Consider the following 26,497-nt stretch of genomic DNA (forward strand, 5'->3'; position numbering starts at 1 on the left):
CATTTCACAACTATCCAAGGAAAAATTTAACATAAACATAACACAAATACCATACGGATTATTATGTAACAAATAATACTGATAATAATGTACGAACAACTATACTTGTGTTTTTCCTGTATGTCTCCAGCTCCCCCCCTGCAGTAAGTCCTTCCAGGATGCTCAGAGTGAGCTGAACCATACTGCTGCAGAGCTCAACCACTCAGCAGGAGATGTGGTCCATTCCTCCCGGGGTACCAGCAGCCAACTGGCCGTGGCTTCTGGGAAATTCAGTGAGGACTTTGATGAGTTCCTGGACGCCGGCGTTGAGATGGCTGGACACACTCAAGTAGGTATCATTATCTGTAGCAGGCAGGTCGCAACAGCCCCATAGAAATATCTGATTCCTCTCCTGTGAAATAGGTCTGGACAAATGTTATGACGCCTGAATATACTGTTGGTGGACAGGAGCGGTTTAGATTTAATAGGATAACATGGAAATGCCTCTGAGGTAGTCATGTTGAGTGTCTTCACATTTTTCTGTCACTTGAGCACTTAAGCTATTTTGATTAGTTTGTTAATTAGGCCTTTTCATCTAATTTACTTAGGCATATGATTGTCCCCGAGAGCGCTAACACAGTCAGACGTAATGAGATCTTTGATGATGTTCTGGTTATTTTGCTCATTAATTTGGATAGATTGTGTGGGAGAGCAGTTGATGTAGCATGACACACAGGCCTCAATCAGGCTTAAATGAGTAGGGGACTGGCTGGCTGAGGTGGGGGACACCGTTCACATGATGCCAGTTTCATAGGCCATTCCACCAGATAGACAGTGTGACAGTTATTGACAATAAGTACAGTTGCATTTTCCTGGAAAGATGTGTCTTAAATAACATGTTGACCACTCTTCAACATATTTTATTCCAAGAAACAGCTGAGTTGTCTTGTGACTTTGTCATTTGCAGTCCCAAGAGGACCAAATCACAGTGATTGGCAACCTGAAGAACATCTCCATGGCATCCAGCAAGCTCCTTCTGGCCGCCAAGTCCCTGTCAGTGGATCCTGGAGCAGCTAACGCCAAGAACCTGTTAGCTGCTGCAGCAAGGTGAGGCCACTCTATATGGAGCTGAATGGCATAGAATAAGGATGTCACTTATCACAAACTACTTGAGTATAAGGAGGGTCTACATTAGCACAAAGTAAGACTGTAAGGAGTGACTTAGATTAAGTCCATTAAAACAAAAACATATTCATATACTGTATATTCTGACTCGGTTTTCATTCAAATCCACATTAAACAAGTACACTATCTCCATTCTATGAAATATCTCTGCTGTGGTTGTACGGCCCATTTCACAGCATGTTGCTAGGCTGAGAGATAGACAGAGATAGTAGGGTAGAATCCCCCCTGGTGGAGAGATGGCAGGCAGCTGGCCCCGCTGGGCTTTGAGCCTGACTGACTTCCCTCTCTTTAATTGTGCAGATGGAAGCCATGGCTGGAGCTTGTCTGTAATCACTAAGCACAGCCTCCACACTCCTGTACAGTGTGAGATTGTCACAGGGAGAGGGGCGATGGGCTCTGCCATGCATGTGTAAAGTACAAGTGTATGCGTGTGTGTGTATATAGAGAGATGTGAGTGCTGAAAAGCCCTGTGCTGCTGCCCTTGTGTTTCAGAGCGGTGACAGAGAGCATTAATCAGCTCATCACACTGTGTACCCAGCAGGCACCGGGCCAGAAGGAGTGTGACAACGCTCTGAGAGAACTGGAGGTAGCTGTTTTACTGTACACTAAACAACCCTTTTTATGTTCAGGCTAGGTAATATTAATGTTTATTTCAGTCTACACAAAGTAAAGGGTTTTGATGTAGTAACTTTTTGTGGATCTGTCTCCGTCTGTTAGTACATTCGCACGTTCATACATTAGTCACGTGATATCTTAGACAGCACTAGTCTGGTTTTGTTGAAAATCAGGAAAATTATGTGTCTTGCCAAAGAGATCCATAAATAACAACACTACGCTGATTGGCTCAAGGGGGGGGGGGGGGGGGGGGGTCTGCATCATTCGTGGGGAATGAGATATTTACTGCTGCCTTGTTTTGTTTTGATTTGAATCCTGTAAAGCAATGGTTTACCATTCCAATTCATTAATGATGGACGAATTGGATTATATTTAACGGCTGAATGAGATGCATGTTGCTGAGGGTTTCTGTATTGACATTATTTTATGCTCTGTCTCCATGGAAAATAATTACCAAGTCGTTTACTTCCTCTGTGCCTTGAGCCCCTTCAGCCCATGTCCCCTTCTTTTCACACGCTCTGATAGTTATTACCGGTCTCGCTCTGTATCCCTCCTGCATAACATTGAATGACAGTCACCATTAATTTCAACCCCTGGAGTACCACTAATTATACTTTTATGTAACTAACAGATCTGTGAGTTATTCTCCTAAGTGACTGAGTAATAGTGCTTGGTGACATGACTTCCCTCTATAAGTTAAAGATTACTTCATAACAGACCTATTAAAAACAGTTGAACTTGTTTTTCATGCAGCACACATTTTAATTCCCCCAAGTTGGATATCAGATTGGTTCAGAAGTTTGTGCTCTCCTTATTGTTGAGCCCCTCTCCCTCTGTGTACAGGCTGTGAGAGGATTGCTGAACAACCCCAGTGAGCCTGTCAGTGAGCTCTCCTACTTTGACTGCATCGAGAATGTCATGGAGAACTCAAAGGTAAAGCCTTACAAAACATTCACAGGCATCATAGACTTTAAATATCAGCAATATCTAACGTAATAGACAGCTGAAGAGGTAATCTTAAAGTTTATTTGCATTTCTCCATGTGCAGGTTCTTGGAGAGTCCATGGCGGGGATTTCTCAGCACTGTAAGACGGGCAACGTGCCAGCGTTTGGCGATTGTGTGGGAGTGGCGTCCAAGGCCCTGTGTGGGTTGACGGAGGCGGCAGGACAGGTGAGATCCCAGCCTAGTACTGACTGACTGTCTGGAGCCTACAGCCTCCCTTCCACTCCTCCCTGCTATCTGGTCTGGGTCTGGCACACAACCAACAGTCCCTATCAGCTCTAGACCTCTGTTCATGTTTAGTTACAGCACCTACATGTGCCTCTCTCTAAATCAGAAACGAAGCCATGAGCGTTCCTCTCTCCTCTCTATCCTTCTCCCCACACTGCAGGCCTCCTACCTAGTGGGTGTGTCTGATCCAAACAGCCAATCTGGTCAAGAGGGTCTGGTAGATCCAATCCAATTTGCCCGGGCCAACCAGGCTATTCAGATGGCCTGTCAAAACCTGGTGGACCCAGCCAGCAGCCCCTCTCAGGTGAGAAGACCAATGTAGTGAGACATTTATTGAGATAATGAATCTATTATACAAATAGTGACTTAATCAAATGGATTGTTAAATTTGAGCATCAACATAACATCAAACTTGTTCTCACAATATGCATCTTTAGAGAAATGTTTATACTGCTTTGTTTGTCATTTGTTTTGTTTGTGTTTGTTTGTTTATTAGGTTCTGTCCGCGGCGACGATTGTAGCCAAGCATACCTCAGCTCTTTGCAATGCCTGCCGCCTGGCCTCGTCCAAGACATCCAACCCTGTGGCCAGGAGACACTTTGTTCAGTCAGCCAAAGAGGTTGCAAACACCACGGCCAACCTTGTGAAAACTATAAAGGTATGTGTACTCTCTGCCATGGTCCACTCATAAATGGTATTCTTGTACTTTGTGCCTTCAGGAAAAGTAGATTTATTGATGTTCTCTGTTTCACTTAAAATATTTCCGTCATTTGTAATGAAGACAGATGGCTATATTGTGTAGCTGAGTTGGAGTGTTGGCTTAGGAGGTCATGTCCAGTTGTTTTCTTCCAGGCCTTGGATGGAGATTTCTCAGAGGAGAACAGAAACAGGTGCCATGTTGCTACAACTCCACTTATCGAGGCTGTAGAGAATCTATCCACATTTTCCTCCAACCCGGAGTTTGCTAGTATCCCTGCACAGATCAGCAATGAGGTTCGTATGAGTGCTTGTTCAGGGGGTGACTTTGTATTGTGCAATATGTAAGCTCTTCAGTGAAAATACACATTTGTCATTATCTATATGAAAATTAAAATGCAGTTCTTGCTCAGAGGACCATTTGTTTTTATCTCCTAAGAGGTTTCTTCAGTCTACATTGTCACGTTGTTTTATTTGTCTGCTTCCTCATACATTCTGTAATATAAAGGAGACGGCAAAGCTACTCCTACAGATTCCATGAATACATTGGTGACTAGGGAATTCAATCCCCTTGAAATAGGACCTCCGATATAGAGCCAGTACAGTGCAAGAAAGCGGGTGGAATTGGTTTGATGCACCATTTCCCTCTAATTTATTTAATGTCGGTAAATGGCTCAAGGAGAAATCGGATGTATTTTATGTTACAATGTAGCAGAAAGAGTCCTCACACAGCCTTAAAAGCGTTGACTGTTATCTGTTGGAGGGCAGTGTTTAACTGCTCTCTCTCTCTCAGCACAGCTGCTCTAATCTTCAGCTTGTTAATCTAATTGTCGAGGGAGGCTTTAGCTGCCATCATAAAGACTCTAGGTGTATCTCCCTCTGCATCTCTGTGTGAGGCAGAACAATAATAATAGTAAGAGATCAATGACATCTGTGTAGTGTTGCTATTGAGCTGTTAGTTAGTCACTGTCCTCCCCTCCCTCCCTCCCTCTTTCCCATTTCCAGGGCTCTGCAGCCCAGGAGCCCATCATGCGTTCAGCCTGCTCCATGCTGGACAGCTCCACCCTGCTCCTGGAGACTGCCCGCTCGCTCATCATCAACCCCAAAGACCCGCCCACCTGGTCCATCCTGGCTGGGCACTCCCGCACCGTCTCTGACTCCATCAAGAGCCTCATCACCTCCATCAGGTCAGCACAGACCCCTCTGGTTCTGCACTATGGTACTCTAGATATTATCATGTTAAGGCCTTGCCGGACAACTCACCCAGAATATAATTCCACTGCTCTATCGATCCTGCATACATTCAGAATCTGCCATCCTAGAAGTTGTTTGTGTGAGTTCAAAGTGAAGGGCGTTGTACAAAACAAATGAATCAGCGATCGGATCGTCTCTAAGAAATCTATCCAATCAGAGTATCAAAGTTGATAACATCGTCATGTAGGCTGGCTCCTGAACCCAATCCATCGGTTTCTGGGACTAATCAAAACGGTCAGAATATGTTTGCGTTCTAGAAATCGTAGGGGAGGGAGGCAAATCCAGACTCATGGTGGAGAAGAAACGTCAGTTTGGCCAGAGCGCTGTGGATGGGTAGCCAGGCAAATTGAGACTCGGGGTGAGGGGGAGTTCAGCTATCTCTGAGTAACTGTCGGTTCAACTGAGCAGTGAGTTGACATGTAATTTATGGTGGTTGTGTTTCCACCTGCCATGTAATAGGAAGAGGAATGCTCTAGGGCACTGATAAAGATGAGTAGGCAGAGTTCCGTGGAGGATCTGCTGTGCTGCTGGTGCTGCTTAGACAGATTTCTTATACTTAGAAAGACCCTCCTGCTGTTTTGAATAGAAGTGTCTTCCCTCATTATCTCTCACACAGAGTAAATTGCCCCTTAGCTTCAGAACATTTTGTATCTGGTCAACCTCTAGAGACCATGTTTGCAAAAAGTGTACCTAGTATACATGATTTTCCTTCTTTGAGGTGTGATACTGCATTAATAACCTGCTTGTAGAAGTACTGCCTTGTTCCTATTTGTCATGATACTGTTGGTAGGGACAAGGCACCAGGGCAGAGAGAGTGTGACTTCTCCATTGATAACATCAACAAGTGTATCCGGGACATCGAGCAGGCTTCTCTAGCTGCTGTGGGCCAGAGCCTACAGGGATGTAGGGATGACATATCTTTGGAAGTAAGTTTGAACTGTCATATCATCACTATAATTGCTTTTTGTTCATTTTCATTTTCCCAATCGTAACTCTATGCTGCCCCCTTAGGCTTTGCAGGAGCAGCTGACATCGTCGGTGCAGGAGATTGGACATCTCATCGATCCTATCAATACTGCAGCCAGGGGTGAAGCTGCCCAGCTGGGACACAAGGTACTAGTCTGGGACCATTCCCCTACAGGGAGAAAGTCCTGTCTCCTAGATCCACTCCTCTTATTCAATCTGTGTCTCATAAATAAAATCAAATGTATTTATATAGCCCTTCGTACATCAGCTGATATCTCAAAGTGCTGTACAGAAACCCAGCCTAAAACCCCAAACAGCAAGCCATGCAGGTGTAGAAGCACGGTGGCTAGGAAAAACTCCCTAGAAAGGCCAAAACCTAGGAAGAAACCTAGAGGAACCAGGCTATGTGGGGTGGCCAGTTCTCTTCTGGCTGTGCCGGGTGGAGATTATAACAGAACATGGCCAAGATGTTCAAATGTTCATAAATGACCAGCATGGTCGAATAATAATAAGGCAGAACAGTTGAAACTGGAGCAACAGCACGGTCAGGTGGACTGGGGACAGCAAGGAGTCACCATGTCAGGTAGTCCTGGGGCATGGTCCTAGGGCTCAGGTCCTCCAAGAGAGAGAAAGAAAGAGAGAATTAGAGAGAGCATATGTGGGGTAGTCAGTCCTCTTCTGGCTGTGCCGGGTGGAGATTATAACAGAACATGGCCAAGATGTTCAAATGTTCATAAATGACCAGCATGGTCGAATAATAATAAGGCAGAACAGTTGAAACTGGAGCAGCAGCACGGCCAGGTGGACTGTGGACAGCAAGGAGTCATCATGTCAGGTAGTCCTGGGGCATGGTCCTAGGGCTCAGGTCCTCCGAGAGAGAGAGAGAAAGAAAGAGAGAAGGAGAGAATTAGAGAACGCACACTTAGATTCACACAGGACACCGAATAGGACAGGAGAAGTACTCCAGATATAACAAACTGACCCTAGCCCCCCGACACATAAACTACTGCAGCATAAATACTGGAGGCTGAGACAGGAGGGGTCAGGAGACACTGTGGCCCCATCCGAGGACACCCCCGGACAGGGCCAAACAGGAAGGATATAACCCCACCCACTTTGCCAAAGCACAGCCCCCACACCACTAGAGGGATATCTTCAACCCCCAACTTACCATCCTGAGACAAGGCTGAGTATAGCCCACAAAGACCTCCGTCACGGCACAACCCAAGGGGGGAGGGGGGGGGGTGCCGCCAACCCAGACAGGATGACCACATCAGTGAATCAACCCACTCAGGTGACGCACCCCCTCCAGGGACGGCATACTGTTACATGATACTGTTTCTCCCAGGTGACCCAGCTGGCCAGCTACTTTGAGCCCCTCATCGTGGCGTCTGTTGGCCTGGCCTCTAAGATCGTGGACCAGCAGCAGCAGATGAACATCCTGGACCAGACTAAGACCCTGTCAGAGTCCGCCCTGCAGATGCTTTACGCAGCCAAGGAGGGAGGTGGAAACCCTAAGGTAATGTTACTGTCCAACACAGGGCACAGAGGCCATGTTTGAGCAATGGAGCAAAACTTAATTAGTATAGATTTGTGTGCACCTCGTTCCACAATCTATCGTATTGCTTATTGTAGTTGCATAGCCATGTGTATTGATAAGATGAAGATCTTTTCGTTTCATGGTGGTCTGGTGTGTTTACTGTGTGTCCAGGCGGCCCACACCCACTATGCCATATCAGAGGCTGCCCAGCTGATGAAGGAGGCTGTGGACGACATCATGGTGACTCTGAACGAGGCGGCCAGTGAGGGCGGCATGGTGGGAGGCATGGTGGAGGCTATCGCTGAGGCCATGGGCAGGGTGAGTGGGGCTGGTGTCCTGTACAGTAGGGTGTGTAGTACTGTATAGTAGTAGTGTGTATATGGCACCTTAATTGGAAAGAATAGGCTCGTGGTAATGACTGGAGCGGAATAGTGGAATGGTATCAAATACGCCAAATGCATGGTTTCCATGGTTTCCAGGTGTTTGATGTCATTCCATTTGCTCTGTTCCGTACATTATTATGAGCCGTTCTCCCCTCAGCAGCCTCCACTGGTGTATATGTGCATGTGTACTGTGGCCCCAAGCAGCTCAGGAGTAGAGCTCTACTGAGAACACTCATCTCTTCCAACTGCTTTAAGATGACTCTACCACAGTGGGCGGGCAGAGAATCATCCTCTAACTGACACTCATTAGTGAGATGGATGGGAAGTGTCAGGTCCAGGCCTCAGAGCTGTCAGCTGTCACTCATCCACTGGCTGTCACTCATCCACTGGCTGTCACCCTCCGTCTCCTAAGATCTGTCACAGACTTGATAATAATGAATTATGCCTGCATTCTTGATTGGCTGAATGCTTCTATCAGATGTTGTTCTCTATATGTTTCCAGCCCTTTGAATTCGATTTCTGTTACTGCATAGAAAATAACACATTGAGCGGCCTTAAGTGGATATCTGCATTCTGCAACATATTTATGCATAGAGTTCATTGAATAAAGAAAAGCTTTATTCAAATGTGTGGTAGATGCTTGGTTGATATTCATATGTGTAGATTATGTACAGTAAGTAGCTAGGTTGAATATTTTAAAACGAGTCGCTTTTCCCTCTGCAGTTGGATGAGGGCACTCCCCCTGAACCTGAAGGATCCTTTGTGGATTACCAGACCACCATGGTGAAATACTCCAAGGCCATCGCCATCACAACTCAGGAGATGGTGAGCACAAACAACTACCTCATAAATATGCAATGTAGCCTTATAGATGTACCTCTTCATCATTTCTGAAATAACTAAATCACAGTCATGTTATGACCTTGTTCTGACTGTGTCCCCAGATGACTAAGTCAGTGACATGTCCAGAGGAGCTGGGTGGCCTGGCCTCTCAGGTGACTGTAGACTACAGCCAGTTAGCCCACCAAGGTCACCTGGCAGCTGCCACCGCAGAACCAAAAGAGGTGAGAGGTCAAGTGGCTCCTGTGGGTGCACTGTCAAAGCAGGATACTGTTTAAATATGGGATCATTTTTCTGTGGTACCCCTATGGGCATGTCCTATGGGAGATTCTTAATTGGTTTGCTCAACTCCTCTGTCCTATTTCCCCTTCCTCGGTCCTCTCCTCATCTCCTTTTGAAAAAGATCAAAGGTAACCGAGGGGAGGAGAGGAAATGTGGAAACAAATGTGCATGTATGAAATGACTCTCCTTCACTCGCGTGGCATCGTGCAAATGACGTTTACAGGGGTGGAATCCCAAATGAAATGTGTAAAGTAGTAAAAGGAAATGTAGCTAGACAGTTCATAAATAAAAGGATAAGTAGCTTATTGTTTTTAAATATGTGCATGCTTTTCTACAAGTAAACAACAGCTGATTCAAAGGGGGTGTGGCAGATCTCAAAAATCTTCCACAAAGGACTCAGGTGATACTTTTGTGCTTCCCCGGCAGGAGGAGGCTATTGAGGAGACCAGGACTCTCCTCTGTTTGCCTAAAAAGGAATTGACACTCTCCTTGACCCCTCAACCACTTACCGGGGTCACAGAGGAGAGGATGGAGGAGTCGAGGAGAGGACAGTCTTTTGCCCAAATGAGAATCTCTCTTGTCTTTATACAGCAACTTATCAAAAGAGATTTGATATGCAAGATATTTGCATATGCTTAGAAAATATGCAGAGATGTCACACGGCGGATGGCATTCTTTGATATGATGCATCTTCCTTGAGGCTGTACTTAATAGTGTGAGATCAAACTCTGGAATATATTTCCAGCTCTCAAACCTCATTCTCTCTGTTGCTGCACCCACATAGCGTGTGTTTAATGCTCATCTCTGAGAGGGAGACCGCTATCCATATTATGTGTGAAGAGAGAGCCTAATAACCCCACACTCTTATCAATTCTCTTTACATAACTTGTTACCATAGCGACATTGTACCCCTCCAAGTCTAAAAGCCTATAGTGATGCTGATAATGAATTCCCACCCACCCACCTATTCATTTCTGTGTCAGGAAATTAAAGGTGTACTACCATCAATCCCTCTCAGGTACTGGAAATCATTTTTTAACCAGCAGCCTGATAAGAGGCAGTCGAGGACATGATGAGACATAGTCTGCTGTGTGGAGGGAGACAGGGAGTGGGTGAGATGGCTCTGTAAAACTGATGGACTGGCTGTCTGACTGTGCTTGCAGGTGGGCTTCCAGATCAAGACGCGGGTCCAGGAGCTGGGCCATGGATGTATCTACCTGGTTCAGAAGGCTGGAGCCCTGCAAATGAGCCCCACTGACAGCTTCTCCAAGAGGGAGCTCATTGAGTGTGCCCGTGCCGTCACTGAGAAGGTAGGCTGGGAACGGGGCTGATATAGTAGAATTATTTGCCTGAACCTTGTGGTAAATTGTGCTAACTTTGAAGTCTTTAGGTTTAATTTTAGGTTTAATTTATTTGCACCAAAGAAAGTAAGCGATAAACAGCAATACAGATTTGTTTTATTTTTTTTAATATATATATATATAGTTGATGTCGGAAGTTTACATACACCTTAGCCAAATATATTTAAACTCAATTTTTGTACCTGTTTCCTCCAGCATCTTCACAACATAATTTGCTGTTGTTCTGGGATTGATTTGCACTTTTCCCACCAAAGTACGTTCATCTCTAGGAGACAGAACGCGTATGACGGCGACGTGGTCCCATGGTGTTTAAACTTGCGTACTATTGTTTGTACAGATGAACGTGGTACCTTCAGGCATTTGGAAATTGCTCCCAAGGATGAACCAGATTGTGGAGGTCTACAATGTTTTTTTCTGAGGTCTTGGCTGATTTCTTTTGATTTTCCCATAATGTCAAGCAAAGATTCACTGAGTTTGAAGGTAGGCCTTGAAATACATCCACAGGTACACCTTCAATTGACTCAAATGATGTCATTTAACCTGTTAGAAACTTCTAAAGCCGTGACATAATTTTCTGGAATTTTCCAAGCTGTTTAAAGGCACAGTCAACTTAGTGTATGTAAACGTCTGATCCACTGGAATTGTGGTACAGTGAATTATACGTAAAATAATCAATCTGTCTGTAAACAATTGTTGGAAAAATTCCTTGTGTCATGCACAAAGTAGATGTCCTAACCGACTTGCCAAAACCATAGTTTGTTAACAAGAAATTTGTGGAGTGGTTGAAAAACAAGTTTTAATGACTCCAATCTAAGTGTATGTAAACCTCTGACTTCAACTGTATACATATCAATTGGTGTGTAGGTGTGGTTGGAAGCCCAAGGGCACAAAAAAAACGACATACAATTCAAAACTAAAAAAGGTTTGTTAAAACAAATGAATTGATCAGCAATCACAAAAAAAATAACAGTATATGTTGTGTTTAGATGTGTGAGAGAGTTAGGCTAAATGGAGGAGATTACTGACTAGTTTGGTTCATCAGGCTGACCCCTAGTCTTCGCTTGAAGTTATTGAGGGATGATGAGGTTTTAGCAATGTGATGATAAGAATTTTAGTATGTATGGTACCTCAGAGAATTGACTATCAGACACAATGTTAGGTGCGGCAGTGGGGAGGGTCAAGGTTATCACAGTGTCTTCTGTTATATAGATGCATTTCAGAATTAACCTGGAAGAATCCATTGACGGGTTTAGGTAAACTTTCTGGGAGGTATGAGTATTTGTAGATGAAAATGCATAACTGGTGTAAATTGATGAAGAGTTTCTTCAACAGGCCAGGTGTACCTGTGGATGTATTTCAAGGCCTACCTTCAAACTCAGTGCCTATTATGGGAAAATCAAAAGAAATCAGCCTCAGAATTTTTTTGGGGGAGCAATTTCCAAATGCCTGAAGGTACCACGTTAATCTGTAACAAGAGTCCTATATCGACATAAGTCAGTTAAGAACAAATTCTTATTTACAATGACGGCCTACCCCCGGCCAAAACCGGACAATGCTGGGCCAATTGTGCGCTGCCCTATGGGACTAACCAGCCGGTTGTGATACAGCCTGGATTCGAACCAGGAACTGCAGTAACGCCTCTTACACTGAGATGCAGTGCCTTAGACCACTGCGCCACTCAGGAGCCTTAGGTAAAAGGCATACAGTATGTACTGGCCCAGACAATAGTACAGTAAATGAGATATGGGTAAATTAAGCTATAGTAAAGAGTTAGGAAGCAAGCCTGATGTTATTATCTGAATGCCAAAATATATATTTCAGTTGATTTGTTCTGCACCTTGGCTTTTGTTACTGCATTTGAACATGACTAGGCTTCGAGTAAGTTAGGATTTCTACTTTAAGTGAAAGAGAATGTAATTCCCTTGAATGGAAGTTGCTTACTGTGTTCTGGGTATGATGCCGGTAGCAGAATCACTAAGGGGTTTTTGTGAAGAAAGAGTCCAGGTGTGAATGTCGTTTTGGTGTCAGGGGAATAGGTGAGAATCGGCTCCAAGGATAATGGATTGTTATAATAGAGCGTTCTCCACTGTGCCTGAAAAACCTTGTCCCCCTGAGCCCTATAGCTGGGGGAAGAACTGGGGGAGTGAGTAAAGCAGACCTACATTAACTGTTATATTTGCTATGTGTTGTATTACATTAACAAATTGTGCTGTACAGTAGCCGTGAAGATGAATATCAACTCAGTGCTTCAGTTCATGTTCTCATGGTTACACTTCCTGTACGTAGTGAAATTAGGCCAGTTAGTCCTTTCTGTGACCCTGCCACTAGTAGAAGATATCGCTGGTTTTCAATGAGTCTGCATTAGAATATCTCTCTTCCCTCACCGCATGATTTCATTTAAGACTCATTTCAGACATGAATAATTTGTGGCCTCGTGCGTGTGGGGAGCTGAACCTTGAGGTGCCTCATTTGAATTTTACTCTCATGGTGTTTGGTTTGTGAGGGGCTGCAGACGTCTGTCTGTCTGTCTCTCTGTCTGGATTAGGAAGGATAGAGAGCACTGTGTGATGCAGCGTCCAGAGTCATTAGTTTAATGTGTTTGTGCAGCAGTAGGCTCAGGGCTAATGCACGGTTCCCCCTCTCTCTCTCTCTCTCCTGCTGCTAGCTCCCTTCTCAGTCCAGCTCTCTCAGATTGCCTCACAGTCAGCCCTCCCATTACCTTGATTCACATCTTGATTTGAATGCAAATGGGAAGCTTTAATCAAATGACGATTTCATCAACACGTTATTTGGTATGGGGGATCATGTACTGTAAGCCTTGGATCCTGAATGGTGGTTGTTATTCACAGATAATATCAGATGATATGCTACAGCTCCTTTATTTTCTCATAACAACATAATTAGGTCAGAGTGAATGATTTGTTTATGATCATGCTGTGTTTGGATGCTTATTGATAAAGACCCAGAGGTGCTGCTGTTAATTCACACCACTCTCTCACTTCAGTATATTTTGCCTGGTAATTTTCAGATACAATCTTTGCTCTTTTTGTTGGCAACTATGTGTGTGTTTTTCTATACCTGTTCGCTCGTCTCCCTGTAGGCTTTACAGACGCACCCCACCACTTGGCTGCAACCCTTCTAATTTAGTGTACCCTTCACGCACAACCCATGTGGAATTCCAGGACTCTGGCAGCATTTGAAACTACCAATCTGTGGTCAAGAACGCCAAGTTCATCTCAGCCTATGCTGAGAGAACACTGCTACTCCAGCAGATCTTTGTTCATTTGACTACGTTTTTTCTCATAGTCTGAGAGCATCTGATCGTAGCAGTGGTGGCACAGGCCTACTCATTTCTCCTAAGTGGAGATGTTCACTTTTCTCCCTCTCTCACTTGTCCATTCAAGCTTAATATTATTGTCATCTATTGCCCACCAGGTGCCATTGGAGAGTTCCTCAATGAGCTTGACATCTTGATAAGCTAATTTCCTGATGATGGCTCACCGCTCTTCGTACTTGGCAACTTCAACCTCCCAACGTCTGCCTTCGATGGCCTCACTCTTTCCCAATCCCCTCCAACTCACAAGGAAATACGCTTGACCTCATCTTTACTACAGGCTGCTCGCCTTCTAATCTCACAGCAACCCCCCTCCAGATCTCTGATCGCTACTTTGTTTCCTTTTCTGTCTCCCTAATCTCCAGCCTAACCACTCAGCCCCTACCCAGATGGTCATGCACCATCGCAATATTCTCTCTCTCCTCTTCTATCCTATCATCTCTCCCTTCTGCTAAATCTATCTCTCTCCTGATTCTGCCTCTTCGGCCCTACTCTCCTCCCTTTCCGTATCCTATGACTTACACTGTTCCCTTTCCTCCCGGCCGGCTCGGCCGTTCCCTCCTGCCCCGTGGCTAAATTACTCATTGTGTGCTTACAGAACAGGCCTGCGGGCAGCTAAGCAAAAATGGTTCCCGAAGAACCTATCATCCTTTCATTCCCTCCTCTCTACATTCTCTTCCTCTGTGTCCACTGCTAAAGCTACTTTCTACCACTCTACATTTCAAGCTTCTTGTTTTAACCCTAGGCCACTCTTTTTCACCTTCTCCGCCCTCCTTAATACTCCACCCACTCCCACTCCCTTCTCCCTCTGCGGACGACTTTGTCAACCACTTTGAAAAGAAGGTTGAGGACATCTGCTCCTTATTCATTCAGCCTATTGAGTCCACTGGTCTCACTCACACAGAACTACCCTACGCCTTGACCTCTTTCTGCCCTCTCTAAATTACATCCTGCGACTAGTGAGGTCTGTCCACCCAACAACCTGCCCGCTTGACCCATCCTCATCCCCTCCTCCCTTCTCCAGACCATCTCTTTTCCCATTCCTTACTTCCCTCATCAACTCATCACTGACCACTGGCTGACCTCAGAAAATAAATTGCGGACCTCCACAAGTCTGGTCCATCTTTGGGAGCAATTTCCAAACACCTGAAGGTACCACATTCATTTGTACAAATAACAGTACACATGTATAAACACCATGGGACCACGCAGCCACATACCGCTCAGGAAGGAGACGCGTTCTGTCTGCAAGAGATGAACGTAATTTGGTGCAAAAAGTGCAAATCAATCACAGAACAACAGCAAAGGACCTTGTGAAGATGCTGGAGGAAACCGGTACAAAAGTATCTATATCCACAGTAAAACGAGTCCTATATTGACATAACCTGAAAGGCCACTCAGCAAGGAAGAAGCCACTGCTCCAAAACCGCCATAAAAAGCCAGACTACGGTTTGCAACTGCACATGGGGACAAAGATTGAACTTTTTGGAGAAATGTCCTCTGATCTGATTAAACAAAAATATAACTGTTTGGCCATAATGACCATCGTTATGTTTGGAGGAAAAGGGGGGAGGCTTTCAAGCCGAAAAACACCATCCCAAACGTGAAGCACAGGGGTGGCAGCATCATGTTGTGGGGGTGCTTTGCTGCAGGAGGGACTGGTGCACATCACAAAATAGATGGCATCATGAGGTAGGAAAATTATGTGGATATATTGAAGCAACATCTCAAGACATCAGTCAGGAAGTTAATGCTTGTTTGCAAATGGGTCTTCCAAATGGACAATGACCCCAAGCATACTTCCAAAGTTGTGGCATTATTGCTTAAGGACAACAAAGTCAATGTATTGGAGTGGCCATCACAAAGCCCTGACCTCAATCCTATAGAAAATGTGTGGGCAGAACTGAAAATAAATGTGTGCGAGCAAGGAGGCCTTACAAACCTGACTCGGTTACACCGGCTCTGTCTAGAGCAATGGGCCAAAATTCACCCAACCTTTTGTGGGATGCTTGTGGAAGGCTACCCGAAATGTTTGACCCAAAATAAACAATTTAAAGGCAATGCTACCAAATACTAATTGAGTGTATGTAAACGTCTGACCCACTAGGAATGTGATGAAAGAAATAAAAGCTGAAATATATCATTCTCTCTACTTTTATTCTGACATTTCACATTCTGAAAATAGTGGTGATCCTAACTGGCCTAAAACAGGGAATTTTTACTAGGATTAAATGTTAGGAATTGTGAAAAACTGAGTTCAAATGTATTTGACTAAGGTGTATGTAAACTTTTGACTTCAACTGTATCTCAACTTGGATATCGGCCAACCAACCCTAGCTCAACCTTGACAAGACAAAGCTGCTCTTCCTCCCGGGGAATACCTGCCCGCTCAAAGACCTCTCCATCATGGTTGACAATTTCAGTGTCGTCCTCCCAGAGTGCAAAGAACCTAGGCATGACCCTGAACAACACCCTGTCGTTCTCTGCAAATATCAAAGCAGTGACTCGCTCCTGCAGGTTCCTGCTCTTCAACACCCATAGAGTACAACCCTACCTCACACAAGTCCTAATCCAGAAACTTGTCAGTTCCCGTGGACTACTGCAACTCGCTGTTGGCTGGGCTCCCCGCTTGTGCCATCAAACCCCTGCAACTTATCCAGAACGCTGAAGCCTGCCTGGTTTTCAATCTTCCCAAGTTCTCCCATATCACCCGGCTCCTCCGAACACTCCACTGACTTCCAGTCAAAGCTTACTTCAAGCACAAGACCATGGTGCTTACCTACGGAGCAGCAAGAGGAACTGCCCCTTCCTCTATCAGGCTATGCTCAAACCCTAAACCCAACCTGAGTACTCTGTTCTGCCACCTCTGGTCTTCTGGCCCTCCCACCCCTACGGGAGGACAACAGAGTCCCTGCCCATCTTCCGAAAACATCTGATACCCTACCTCTTCAAACAGTATCTTAAATAATCCTCCTCACCTCGACCCCCCCCCCCCCCTCCCCCCCAAACCCTCCCCTCTCTTTCTAGCTCTGACTCTACTTCCGCTACTTTGAGGAAAATTGTTCTTTCTAAATTACTAAAAAGTTATTGTGTGTATGTTGCTTCCCATGTATGTCTGTTTGTCTGTCCATGCAGGTTGCCATGGTGCTGTCTGCACTGCAGGCAGGTAACAAAGGTACTCAGGCCTGCATCACAGCAGCTAGTGCTGTGTCTGGCATCATCGCGGACCTCGACACCACCATCATGTTCGCCTCGGCCGGAACACTCAACCCTGAGAACGAAGAGACCTTCGCTGACCACAGGTGAGACTAGAGCAGGTCACAGTAATGAGGTGAACACTATTCTGTTGAGGAGATTACCTTGGGCCAAACTCATTATGTCCACAGAAACCACAAGCCAAGTAGAGGTGAATGAAGGAATTAATAGAATGGATGGACTTTGACCTCATACAAGATGGCTTTCTTTTAAGGAAAGGGACTGTCTCTTCCCATGAACTGAGTGTTCAATTCAATACATTTTTATTTATACCAATGGGTGTTTGACAAGCTGTTGTGTGGTGTCCCTCAGGGAGAGCATTCTGAAGACAGCCAAGGCTCTGGTGGAGGACACTAAGCTGCTGGTGTCTGGGGCAGCATCCAGTCAGGACAGACTGGCCCAGGCTGCCCAGTCCTCAGTCAAGACCATCACCATGCTCACTGACGTAGTCAAAATTGGAGCCACCAGCATGGGCTCTGACGACCCAGAGACTCAGGTAATACACTGACCGCACCCTGTTGTACTGAAATGACAACACATAATTGTAACGCTACAACAATCTTTCATTCAAAAACAACTTTTTTACCCCTGATAAATTTGTCGTATTTCTATGTCTACATATTTATATTACATACCTCTAAGTAGTCCAATAGTGATTTAACATGTATGCCCATGTATTCTATAAAGGTTTTCCTGATAGGCTTGTACTGTTCTGTTAGTCTGTTGTCATTCTGTAATCAGGCCTTTTGACACACAAATTTCCTTCCTGTGTATCTCTCCACTATATTCTATCAGAAGTAGCATTGCTCCAGGTAGAAGTGATGAGGCCAGGCTCTGTTAAATCCTTTACCTCAGGTAGGCCTGATAAACCTGTACTCTGTCCATTGTGTTGTATTAATGTGGTCTCTCTCTCTCCCCCCTCCCTCCCCTAAGGTGGTCCTCATTAATGCGGTGAGAGACGTGGCCAAGGCTCTAGCTGAGCTCATCAGCGCCACCAAGTGTGCTTCAGGCAAGCCAGCTGATGACCCGTCCATGTATCAGCTGAAGAGTGCTGCCAAGGTACTGTAAGACATACACTGCTCTAACATAGAGAATATACCACGGAATGTTACACACTCCAATGGAGTGTCCATTTGTCTATTCAGCCACCCTTGTTTTACAGAAATGAAGCTTCAGTATAAGGAGATGCAGATCATATCTATACAAGGTGCTGTCTCTGTGTCACGGCAGTATGTTCTCCAAGAAACACAAATGGTGCTATTTCCAGAAGGATATGACAGTTCCTCTCTGTGTGTGTGTGTGTGTGTGTGTGTGTGTGTGTGTGTGTGTGTGTGTGTGTGTGTGTGTGTGTGTGTGTGTGTGTGTGTGTGTGTGTGTGTGTGTGTGTGTGTGTGTGTGTGTGTGTGTGTGTGCCTATATCAGGGTGTGTGTGTGACTCATGCTTGTCACAGGGGGTGTGAACTCTGAGCAATCTGTGATCACCACTGTGACTAGTTCTAGAGGTTCCTTATGTCCCACACTCTGTGCAGAGAGAGAGCCACTGACTAGGGCTTTTACTGAAGCCCAGCCAAACCTTGCTTCAAGGGTTTTTCCTCCTGGTCTGAAATTTGTATAGCATTGTCCTTCTTCACTGTTGGCAGGCTGTCAACTGAGACCCCATTCTGGTGTCTGGTTCTAGGGGGAGACAACTCCACCTGCTGGCCTGTCTCTCTGTGTTCAGTAAGTGTCCTCCTCACATCTCTCTCTTTATATCTGACAGGTGATGGTTACCAACGTGACATCCCTGCTGAAGACTGTGAAGGCTGTGGAGGATGAGGCTACTCGCGGGACGAGGGCACTGGAGGCCACCATTGAGTGCATCAAACAGGAGTTGACAGTAAGACACCCTGAAGGTCTCCCCTTGCCACTCTGTACTAGTGATATATCATAAAGGAGATGCAGGCTGCCAGGCTGGTTAAAGACAGGGTGGTGTGCCGGTGTACTGAATGCTGTACCTAAGTGTTTTTACTCAACCTTAAACTCTCTAATATCAAGTCCATCTTTGCCCCTCCTCCACAAAGCCCTGCAGTCTTCTCATTGCTCTTATCATGGATTGTGTTGCAGACACAGGGGGAAAGAGAGACAGAAATGTTAATCAGCTTGTTTTTCTAGTGATTTACTGCTAATCCTTATCAGTGTACCCTCAGGACCACAACAGGTGTTACCTAGGCTGCAGCGGCGAAATCCAAATCAAACACAGCCCACTTAGCTCATAATTACAGTGGCATCAGTAACACTAGGACATTTGTCCATCTCACTTGTTTACTTTAACAGTGGGCGTGAGCCCGGGGTGACTGTTGACAGTTCAAGACTAACAATGATAAAGGCCAGGAGCATTTTCTGGTCAGGTCATATGGTCAGAAAAACTCCTGTCCATAGTAATGATGCACCAACCTGTGAATGAAAGTAGGTCAACCAAAGTGGCTGTCAGTGTAGTCACAGTGACTCATGCTGTGTGTGCACAGGTGTTCCAGTCCAAGGACGTCCCCGAAAAGTCGACCACGCCGGAAGAGTTCATCCGCATGACAAAGGGCATCACCACGGCAACGGCCAAGGCTGTGGCAGCAGGAAACTCTGCCCAGCAGGAGCACGTCATCGCCACGGCCAACCTGAGCCGCAAAGCCATCTCTGATATGCTGACCACCTGCAAGGTGATAATCCATCCAGCTCTGCCAACTCCGGCCTCACATCCTCTCACTGACACCACATCACTCCCATACTGCCGCTTTGCCAGGGAAAACATGAAAGCAGGGCAGCAGGGACTAGTTTAGATGTCTGGTGTGACTCTCACTGTTCAATGTCACTCAGTCTGGAATGTTAGTCATGAAGTGCTTCAGGCGCATCACAAAAGTGGGCTTACAACAGTGAACTGACTGGGGGAAAGGAGGAAAAGGCTTATGGCGATCTTAACGAAATTACTTTTGCTGCCCCACCTATCACTGCTGTGGCAATGCAGTAGCGATATTAAGGCTGTAGTTCTATACAGGAGAGCCTAGTGGTCTTCAGCATACCTTTTTAGACAACTTTTTATATTACTTTGACTTGATAGTCAATATCATTAGGCAGAGAACCTTATTTTCTGAAAATAATATATAAACATCCAGTCCGTTGTTGTGTTGTCTCGCTCTCCTCTAGCAAGCGGCCTGTCATCCAGAGGTGAGTGAGGAGGTGAGGAATAAGGCCCTGCTCTACGGGTCAGAGTGCACCACTGGATACATCCACCTGCTGGAGCAAGTACTGCTGGTGAGATGGAGAATACAGTACATTACACAGACAACACCTACCTTCTGTTAGCTCGGCCTGATAACATGTGGCTCCATGATTTGTTGTGTGCCTGTCTGTCTGTTTGTCTGTCCAGGTGCTCCAGAAGCCCACAGCGGACCAGAGGCAGCAGCTGGCGGTACACTCCAAGTGCGTGGCGGGGTGTGTGACAGAGCTCATCCAGACGGCTGAGGCCATGAAGGGTGAGGCTGCCACACACACATTCACCTAGAGAAGCATAGTTAGACCAGACTACAGCATATTGCAGAGACCCAGTATATCATTCTGACAATTTATTCAAACAGTAGCACACAATGTAAATTAGTTTAGGGATGTTTTCTTCCCAGGGCGTATAATGGCTTTGTGTGAGTAGAATATTCACAATAATGAAAATACCAACATTTATCCACAGGTTATGTAGACAGATATTATAGAACATTTGCTGTAGAGTGGGCCTAACATCCTGAGTCATTGCAATGTAAATTGTCAACATATTAGTTCAGTAGGTTGGCTATCACATGTATGTATACCAGGAATGTTTCCTCCAGAAGCCCTGCTGCCTGCCGTCCATATCTCTGACAGGACTAATATATTGTGTTTGGGTGAGAATTGGATCCCAGCATACAGCCAACGACCCACTGGGGCTATCCATTTCACATGTCTAATGTCTCTTGTTTTTCCTCTCTCTTTCATGCCTCAGATGGAGGTAAGGGAGAGATGGGGGTGTTTGGTTCCTGCCGATCACCGTTCACTCAGGCATATAGGGGAGCTAGAGGGGAGGGGGATTGGGGGGAGAGGGGAGGGATACTGAACAAATTTCCCCAGGGTTCAACATAATCTGGAAAAACATCATTCCATCTGCTTTTCCAAGCTGTTCCCAAACAGTCCTGTTTTATGGCCACTTTAAAACCTATAAAGAGTGACAATGATCCATCGAAAGTACACTTCTTCAAACTCTTCTTTAACCTTATTTAACATTGAGGCATTATAATCACTATCAATTGATCAATCAAATGTATTTATAAAGCCCTTTTTACATCAGCAGTTGTCACAAAGTGCAATACAGATACCCAGCTTAACCCCAAAGAGCACGCAATGCAGATGTAGAGGCACAGTGGCTAGGAAAAACTCCCCAGAAAGGCATGAACCTACAGTAGGATGAATCCTAGCGAGGAACAAGGCTCTGAGAGGTGGCCAGTCTTCTTCTGGCTGTGCCGGGTGGAGATTATAAGTGTACATGGCCATTAAGGCCGTATCATTCTTCAAGATGTTCAAACATTCATAGATGACCAGCAGGGTCAAATAATAATCACAGTGGTTATAGAGGGTGCAACAGGTCAGCACCACAGGAGTAAATATCAGTTGGCTTTCCATAGCCGAGCATTCAGAGGTCAAGACAGTAGGTTTGGGAGGGGCAGACAGACCCTAGCCCCCCGGCACATAGCTAGACTATTGCAGCATAGATACTGGAGACTAAGACGTGGGGTCGGGGGACACTGTTGCCCAGTCTATCGACAGAACTCGGCAGAGTGGAAAACCTGCATGGTAGATCTGCTTGGCATTGTATGTTCAGAGGTATAATTCTTGTTATCATTGCATGTGTGGAGTTGTGTTTGTGTGTTCTAAATTGACTGGTGACTTGTGTTATGTGTGGTGGCATTTTTATAGAAAGGGCATAAGTGAAGTGGCATTGTGTGAACTGGTGATCTGCCTTGGTGGTGTATGCTTTGGTTCTATTTGTGTCTGTGTTCAGAGTTGTAGGATTACTATGTTGTGTTGGGATTATACCTCTCGGTGGTGTGGTTTAGGGTCAGAATGGGTGGACCCTGAGGACCCCACTGTCATCGCTGAGACTGAGCTGCTGGGAGCGGCAGCCTCCATCGAAGCCGCAGCCAAGAAACTGGAGCAGCTGAAACCCAGAGCCAAGCCCAAGGTAGGCCTACCAGGCCCCTTCTCAACCACCTCCGACCCCTCCCTCCACACCTCCCAGAACAGACCTCCACCACTGAACACACCTGTCTACTAACCTATCTACTCACTCATCAGGAAAGCTACCTGGGCCAAAGATAACAGAAGTTCACATTGACTTTGAAGTACATTGAAGTACAGTAATATGTTAGTCTCAGAGCTGCTTTTAGAGGTTGTGATATGTTGGTAGGGAATAGGAGTATTCTGTGAACTGTAGCCTACCGCTAAAACGATGCTGACTCAAGACAGCCTACTTGTGTGTTCTGTGAGCTCGCAGAATGTTGATATATTTACGTCTGTTAGAAGGTTTGGTTTGGGGAGCAATCTGGTGTTTTTAGAGAGAATCCGTAGAGCCGTCTTGCCAGGAGACAATTACATTACTGGGACCTGAAGCTTATGTTGGAATGAGTTCACATTTGTGATGATCTGTCTGAAGCCTATTGATGGAAGGTCATCCTCCTTGTTGAACCCATTTCATTTGTTTTATTGCAGCATTCTTTTATTTTTACACTAAAATGAGAGGGGCCTTTCTCAGCCCAAGGTATTCTTCCACTTCATGGAGTGATATTAAACAAACCAATGTAACTTCTCTGAAAGGAAAAAGTTGTCTGTGAAAACTATGAACACCTTTGTGAGCTTTGTCTGTCTGAAATTGAAGTATAAAAGTTACACAGCTAGTATGAAAGGTTTAAGGTGTGTGTGTGTGTGTGCGCGCACCGTACCGTACCGGTACAGCTGTAGATTGGACCTCAGATCCTCCCAATACTCTTCCTTCTCTCCCTGTAGTGCTCTTCGGTGTACTTGTTTTGTGTCTTTGGTTGATCAGATCTGGTCCCTCTTTCCAGCTCTCTGGTGCACAACTAAACATGGCTGGAGAACCTTCTGTTTTCATTAGAAACTTCCTGATGGCCTTCAGGTTCAGATTTCAGCAGGGCCCAGTGTTTATAAGATGGAGGTGTAGGGTGGTTGGCTTCTTTAGGATGGCAGTGTCTGTCTGCCCTCTAGTGATCTGTTAAAAATGGTGCATACTTTCTGCTTCCACAAGGCAGAGAGAGGCGGGACAAAGATTTTGAGATCTTTTTTTCTATTATGAAACAATCATTCTTACCAGCTACAGTATACAGTATGTGTACTACTATATCATGCAAGGTGTAGATTTACTTAGACCTCAAAATATCAGGCCCACAGTACACCGTGTGAAAGGGACACCATATAAAACATCTAAACCATGATGAGGTACTGTCTTACTGATTATCTACAACCCCTGCTGTTCACCTTCTGCTCCCTCCTTTCATCCTTCCCTCTCTGTGCCCCTTCTCCCCTCCCCAGCATGCTTCACTCTCCCTCCATTCTCTTGAGTTGTAGACCTGGAAGCCTTCTCTGCAGGCCTCTGTCTGATATGTTTGATATATTAGGTTGTTATTCAGTCCAACTATATATCAAACATATTCCTACAGTGTCCCGCCCTGTCTCCAGCCACGTGTCCCTTGTGTGTTGGTTCTGCTGGCATGATCTATGGTCACTGACTGGTGTAGTCTACTGAGACAGGAATAACATTATTTGTAATTCCAACGTAATTCATTATCCTTTTAGAATGGGTGTTTCTCTACTGTATGAATCTTGCAAAGTGTTTGGTTTGGATTTTCCAACAGCAAACAGTATTTGAAGATCTGTTGGAAGGATTCCCCATTATGAAATGTGTTGGTGGATGTGATTGGCCGGTTACTCAACATAGCACCATAAAACAACCAATGGAGTTTGTTGTTTTGTCTTATTTCCACAAGATGTCGCCCTAAGTGCATTTCCATTGTTAAATGTGTGGTTTTGCCATAGAGATAAAGAGAGAACTCATATTTGTATTTGTGCCATTATAGCGTCTGTGACAGCATGGGCATTTCCATTCTGAAATAGTCAATTTTCTTCTTTACTATTGGCTGATCCCTCCTGATGACCTGGTCTGGCCCAGACCTAGTTCACTGATTTTAATCTGGTATTGTGATCAGGGTCACCAGGAGGGATCAACCAATGAAGTTGGAAGTCCCACCGAGTTGACTACATTAAAATGGTGGAAGCCCTCAAGAGCGCTGCCCATACTAACACAGCCTTTTGGCCACTAGAGGCCACTATCATTCTCTATGGGTTTTGCTTTCAGCAAGCAGATGAGACTCTGGACTTTGAGGAGCAGATCCTGGAGGCAGCTAAATCCATTGCTGCAGCCACCAGTGCCCTGGTGAAGTCTGCTTCTGTAGCCCAGAGAGAGTTGGTGGCACAGGGCAAGGTCAGCTACAACTGTTTTAGAATAATCAGTGTCTGAATGTAACCTCAGCAAAAAAACAGTACTGTATCTCTCTCACTCTACTCTCCAGGTAGGATCCATTCTTGCCAATGCTGTGGATGATGGCCAGTGGTCTCAGGGTCTCGTATCTGCTGTGAGTTCCCATCATTGTTTATATTTTTATGTACTATTATGACTAAACTTTACTGTGAAACTGTGCATGGGGAATCAACCTCATATCTACTGAGTTGTCTGTCTGAGGCAGTACCCTAATGTATGGTTGCTGTTCCCTGTAGGCTCGGATGGTGGCGGCAGCTACTAGTAACCTGTGTGAGGCGGCCAATGCCTCTGTGCAGGGCCACTCCAGTGAGGAGAAGCTCATCTCTTCAGCCAAGCAGGTGGCAGCCTCAACAGCTCAGCTCCTAGTGGCCTGTAAGGTCAAAGCTCAACCGGACTCCGAGGCCATGAGGAGACTGCAGGTATAATCCTACTAAACACAACCCACTGGGTTCCACTGCTGTCTCTCTGACTTCACCTCTACACACTAAGATGGCATTAACCGCAGGGCTTGTCTCCATAAGGCTGCTGGGAACGCGGTCAAGCGGGCATCAGACAACCTGGTGAAGGCGGCTCAGAAAGCTGCCTTTGATAAAGCTGATGACCACAGTGTGGTGGTCAAGACCAAGTTCGTGGGTGGCATTGCTCAGGTGAGATTTCAGTTTAGATTCGAAATGTTACTTTGTGCATTTTCCACCTCTACCTCCTCAACTGTTCCCAGCTTTAACGTTGCTTTCACATCCAAACATTTTCCTCTCTAAATGGTTCTGAAATTGAGGTAGGCCACTACAGTGGCTGAATCACGCATCAGCTGCATTTCAAATCTGTGGTTGAGCAGGCATCTGCAGCTCCCTCAAGATCAAGTCACAAAGAGTTATTCTGCCCCAGAAGACTACTTATCCACTCCCTTTTCATCCATGACCAAATGTAGAAGAGTGAATGTCTACCCCGTGTGTGTGTGTGTGTGGTGTGTGTGTGTGTGTGTGTGTGTGTGTGAGAGAGACACACTGAAGTGTGTGTGTGTGACACTGAAGTGTGTGTGTGTGTGTGTGACACTGAAGTGTGTGTGTGTGTGTGTGTGTGACACTGAAGTGTGTGTGTGTGTGACACTGAAGTGTGTGTGTGTGACACTGAAGTGTGTGTGTGTGTGTGACACTGAAGTGTGTGTGTGTGTGTGTGTGTGTGTGTGTGACACTGAAGTGTGTGTGTGTGTGTGACACTGAAGTGTGTGTGTGTGTGACACTGAAGTGTGTGTGTGTGACACTGAAGTGTGTGTGTGTGTGTGACACTGAAGTGTGTGTGTGTGTGTGACACTGAAGTGTGTGTGTGTGTGTGTGTGTGTGTGTGTGTGTGACACTGAAGTGTGTGTGTGTGTGTGTGTGTGACACTGAAGTGTGTGTGTGTGACACTGAAGTGTGTGTGTGTGACACTGAAGTGTGTGTGTGTGTGTGTGTGACACTGAAGTGTGTGTGTGTGTGTGACACTGAAGTGTGTGTGTGTGTGTGACACTGAAGTGTGTGTGTGTGTGTGTGACACTGAAGTGTGTGTGTGTGTGTAACACTGAAGTGTGTGTGTGTGTGTAACACTGAAGTGTGTGTGTGTAACACTGAAGTGTGTGTGTAACACTGAAGTGTGTGTGTAACACTGAAGTGTGTGTAACACTGAAGTGTGTGCAACACTGAAGTGTGTGTGTGTGTGTGTGTGTGTGTAACACTGAAGTGTGTGTGTGTGTAACACTGAAGTGTGTGTGTGTAACACTGAAGTGTGTGTGTGTAACACTGAAGTGTGTGTGTGTGTGTAACACTGAAGTGTGTGTGTGTGTGTGTAACACTGAAGTGTGTGTGTGTGTAACACTGAAGTGTGTGTGTGTGTGTAACACTGAAGTGTGTGTGTGTGTGTGTGTGTGTGTGTAACACTGAAGTGTGTGTGTGTGTGTGTGTGTGTAACACTGAAGTGTGTGTATGTGTAACACTGAA

The 26,497-nt window shown here is 45.5% G+C and overlaps 1 protein-coding gene across 1 annotated transcript in view; it reads left to right on the plus strand.

Annotated features, from left to right (window-relative positions):
* The window catches only part of tln2b (talin 2b), a 144,930-nt gene that overhangs the window by 109,482 nt on the left and 8,951 nt on the right, over window positions 1–26,497 (plus strand). Inside the window, exons 29-56 of the mRNA XM_036954991.2 lie at window positions 131–328; window positions 947–1,086; window positions 1,657–1,750; window positions 2,623–2,712; window positions 2,828–2,950; window positions 3,171–3,314; window positions 3,507–3,668; window positions 3,863–4,003; window positions 4,712–4,893; window positions 5,751–5,886; window positions 5,972–6,073; window positions 7,275–7,445; window positions 7,638–7,784; window positions 8,573–8,674; window positions 8,794–8,913; window positions 10,135–10,281; window positions 16,802–16,968; window positions 17,234–17,417; window positions 17,855–17,980; window positions 18,681–18,797; window positions 19,426–19,611; window positions 20,096–20,203; window positions 20,319–20,424; window positions 22,030–22,154; window positions 24,342–24,467; window positions 24,556–24,618; window positions 24,761–24,943; window positions 25,046–25,171. Coding sequence (XP_036810886.2) covers window positions 131–328; window positions 947–1,086; window positions 1,657–1,750; window positions 2,623–2,712; window positions 2,828–2,950; window positions 3,171–3,314; window positions 3,507–3,668; window positions 3,863–4,003; window positions 4,712–4,893; window positions 5,751–5,886; window positions 5,972–6,073; window positions 7,275–7,445; window positions 7,638–7,784; window positions 8,573–8,674; window positions 8,794–8,913; window positions 10,135–10,281; window positions 16,802–16,968; window positions 17,234–17,417; window positions 17,855–17,980; window positions 18,681–18,797; window positions 19,426–19,611; window positions 20,096–20,203; window positions 20,319–20,424; window positions 22,030–22,154; window positions 24,342–24,467; window positions 24,556–24,618; window positions 24,761–24,943; window positions 25,046–25,171 — 3,816 coding nt within the window. The remainder of the gene's footprint in view (window positions 1–130; window positions 329–946; window positions 1,087–1,656; window positions 1,751–2,622; window positions 2,713–2,827; window positions 2,951–3,170; window positions 3,315–3,506; window positions 3,669–3,862; window positions 4,004–4,711; window positions 4,894–5,750; window positions 5,887–5,971; window positions 6,074–7,274; window positions 7,446–7,637; window positions 7,785–8,572; window positions 8,675–8,793; window positions 8,914–10,134; window positions 10,282–16,801; window positions 16,969–17,233; window positions 17,418–17,854; window positions 17,981–18,680; window positions 18,798–19,425; window positions 19,612–20,095; window positions 20,204–20,318; window positions 20,425–22,029; window positions 22,155–24,341; window positions 24,468–24,555; window positions 24,619–24,760; window positions 24,944–25,045; window positions 25,172–26,497) is intronic.

Source organism: Oncorhynchus mykiss, chromosome 2 (assembly GCF_057628025.1).
Source record: "Oncorhynchus mykiss isolate SJ-2025 chromosome 2, ASM5762802v1, whole genome shotgun sequence".
Lineage (NCBI taxonomy): Eukaryota > Metazoa > Chordata > Actinopteri > Salmoniformes > Salmonidae > Oncorhynchus > Oncorhynchus mykiss.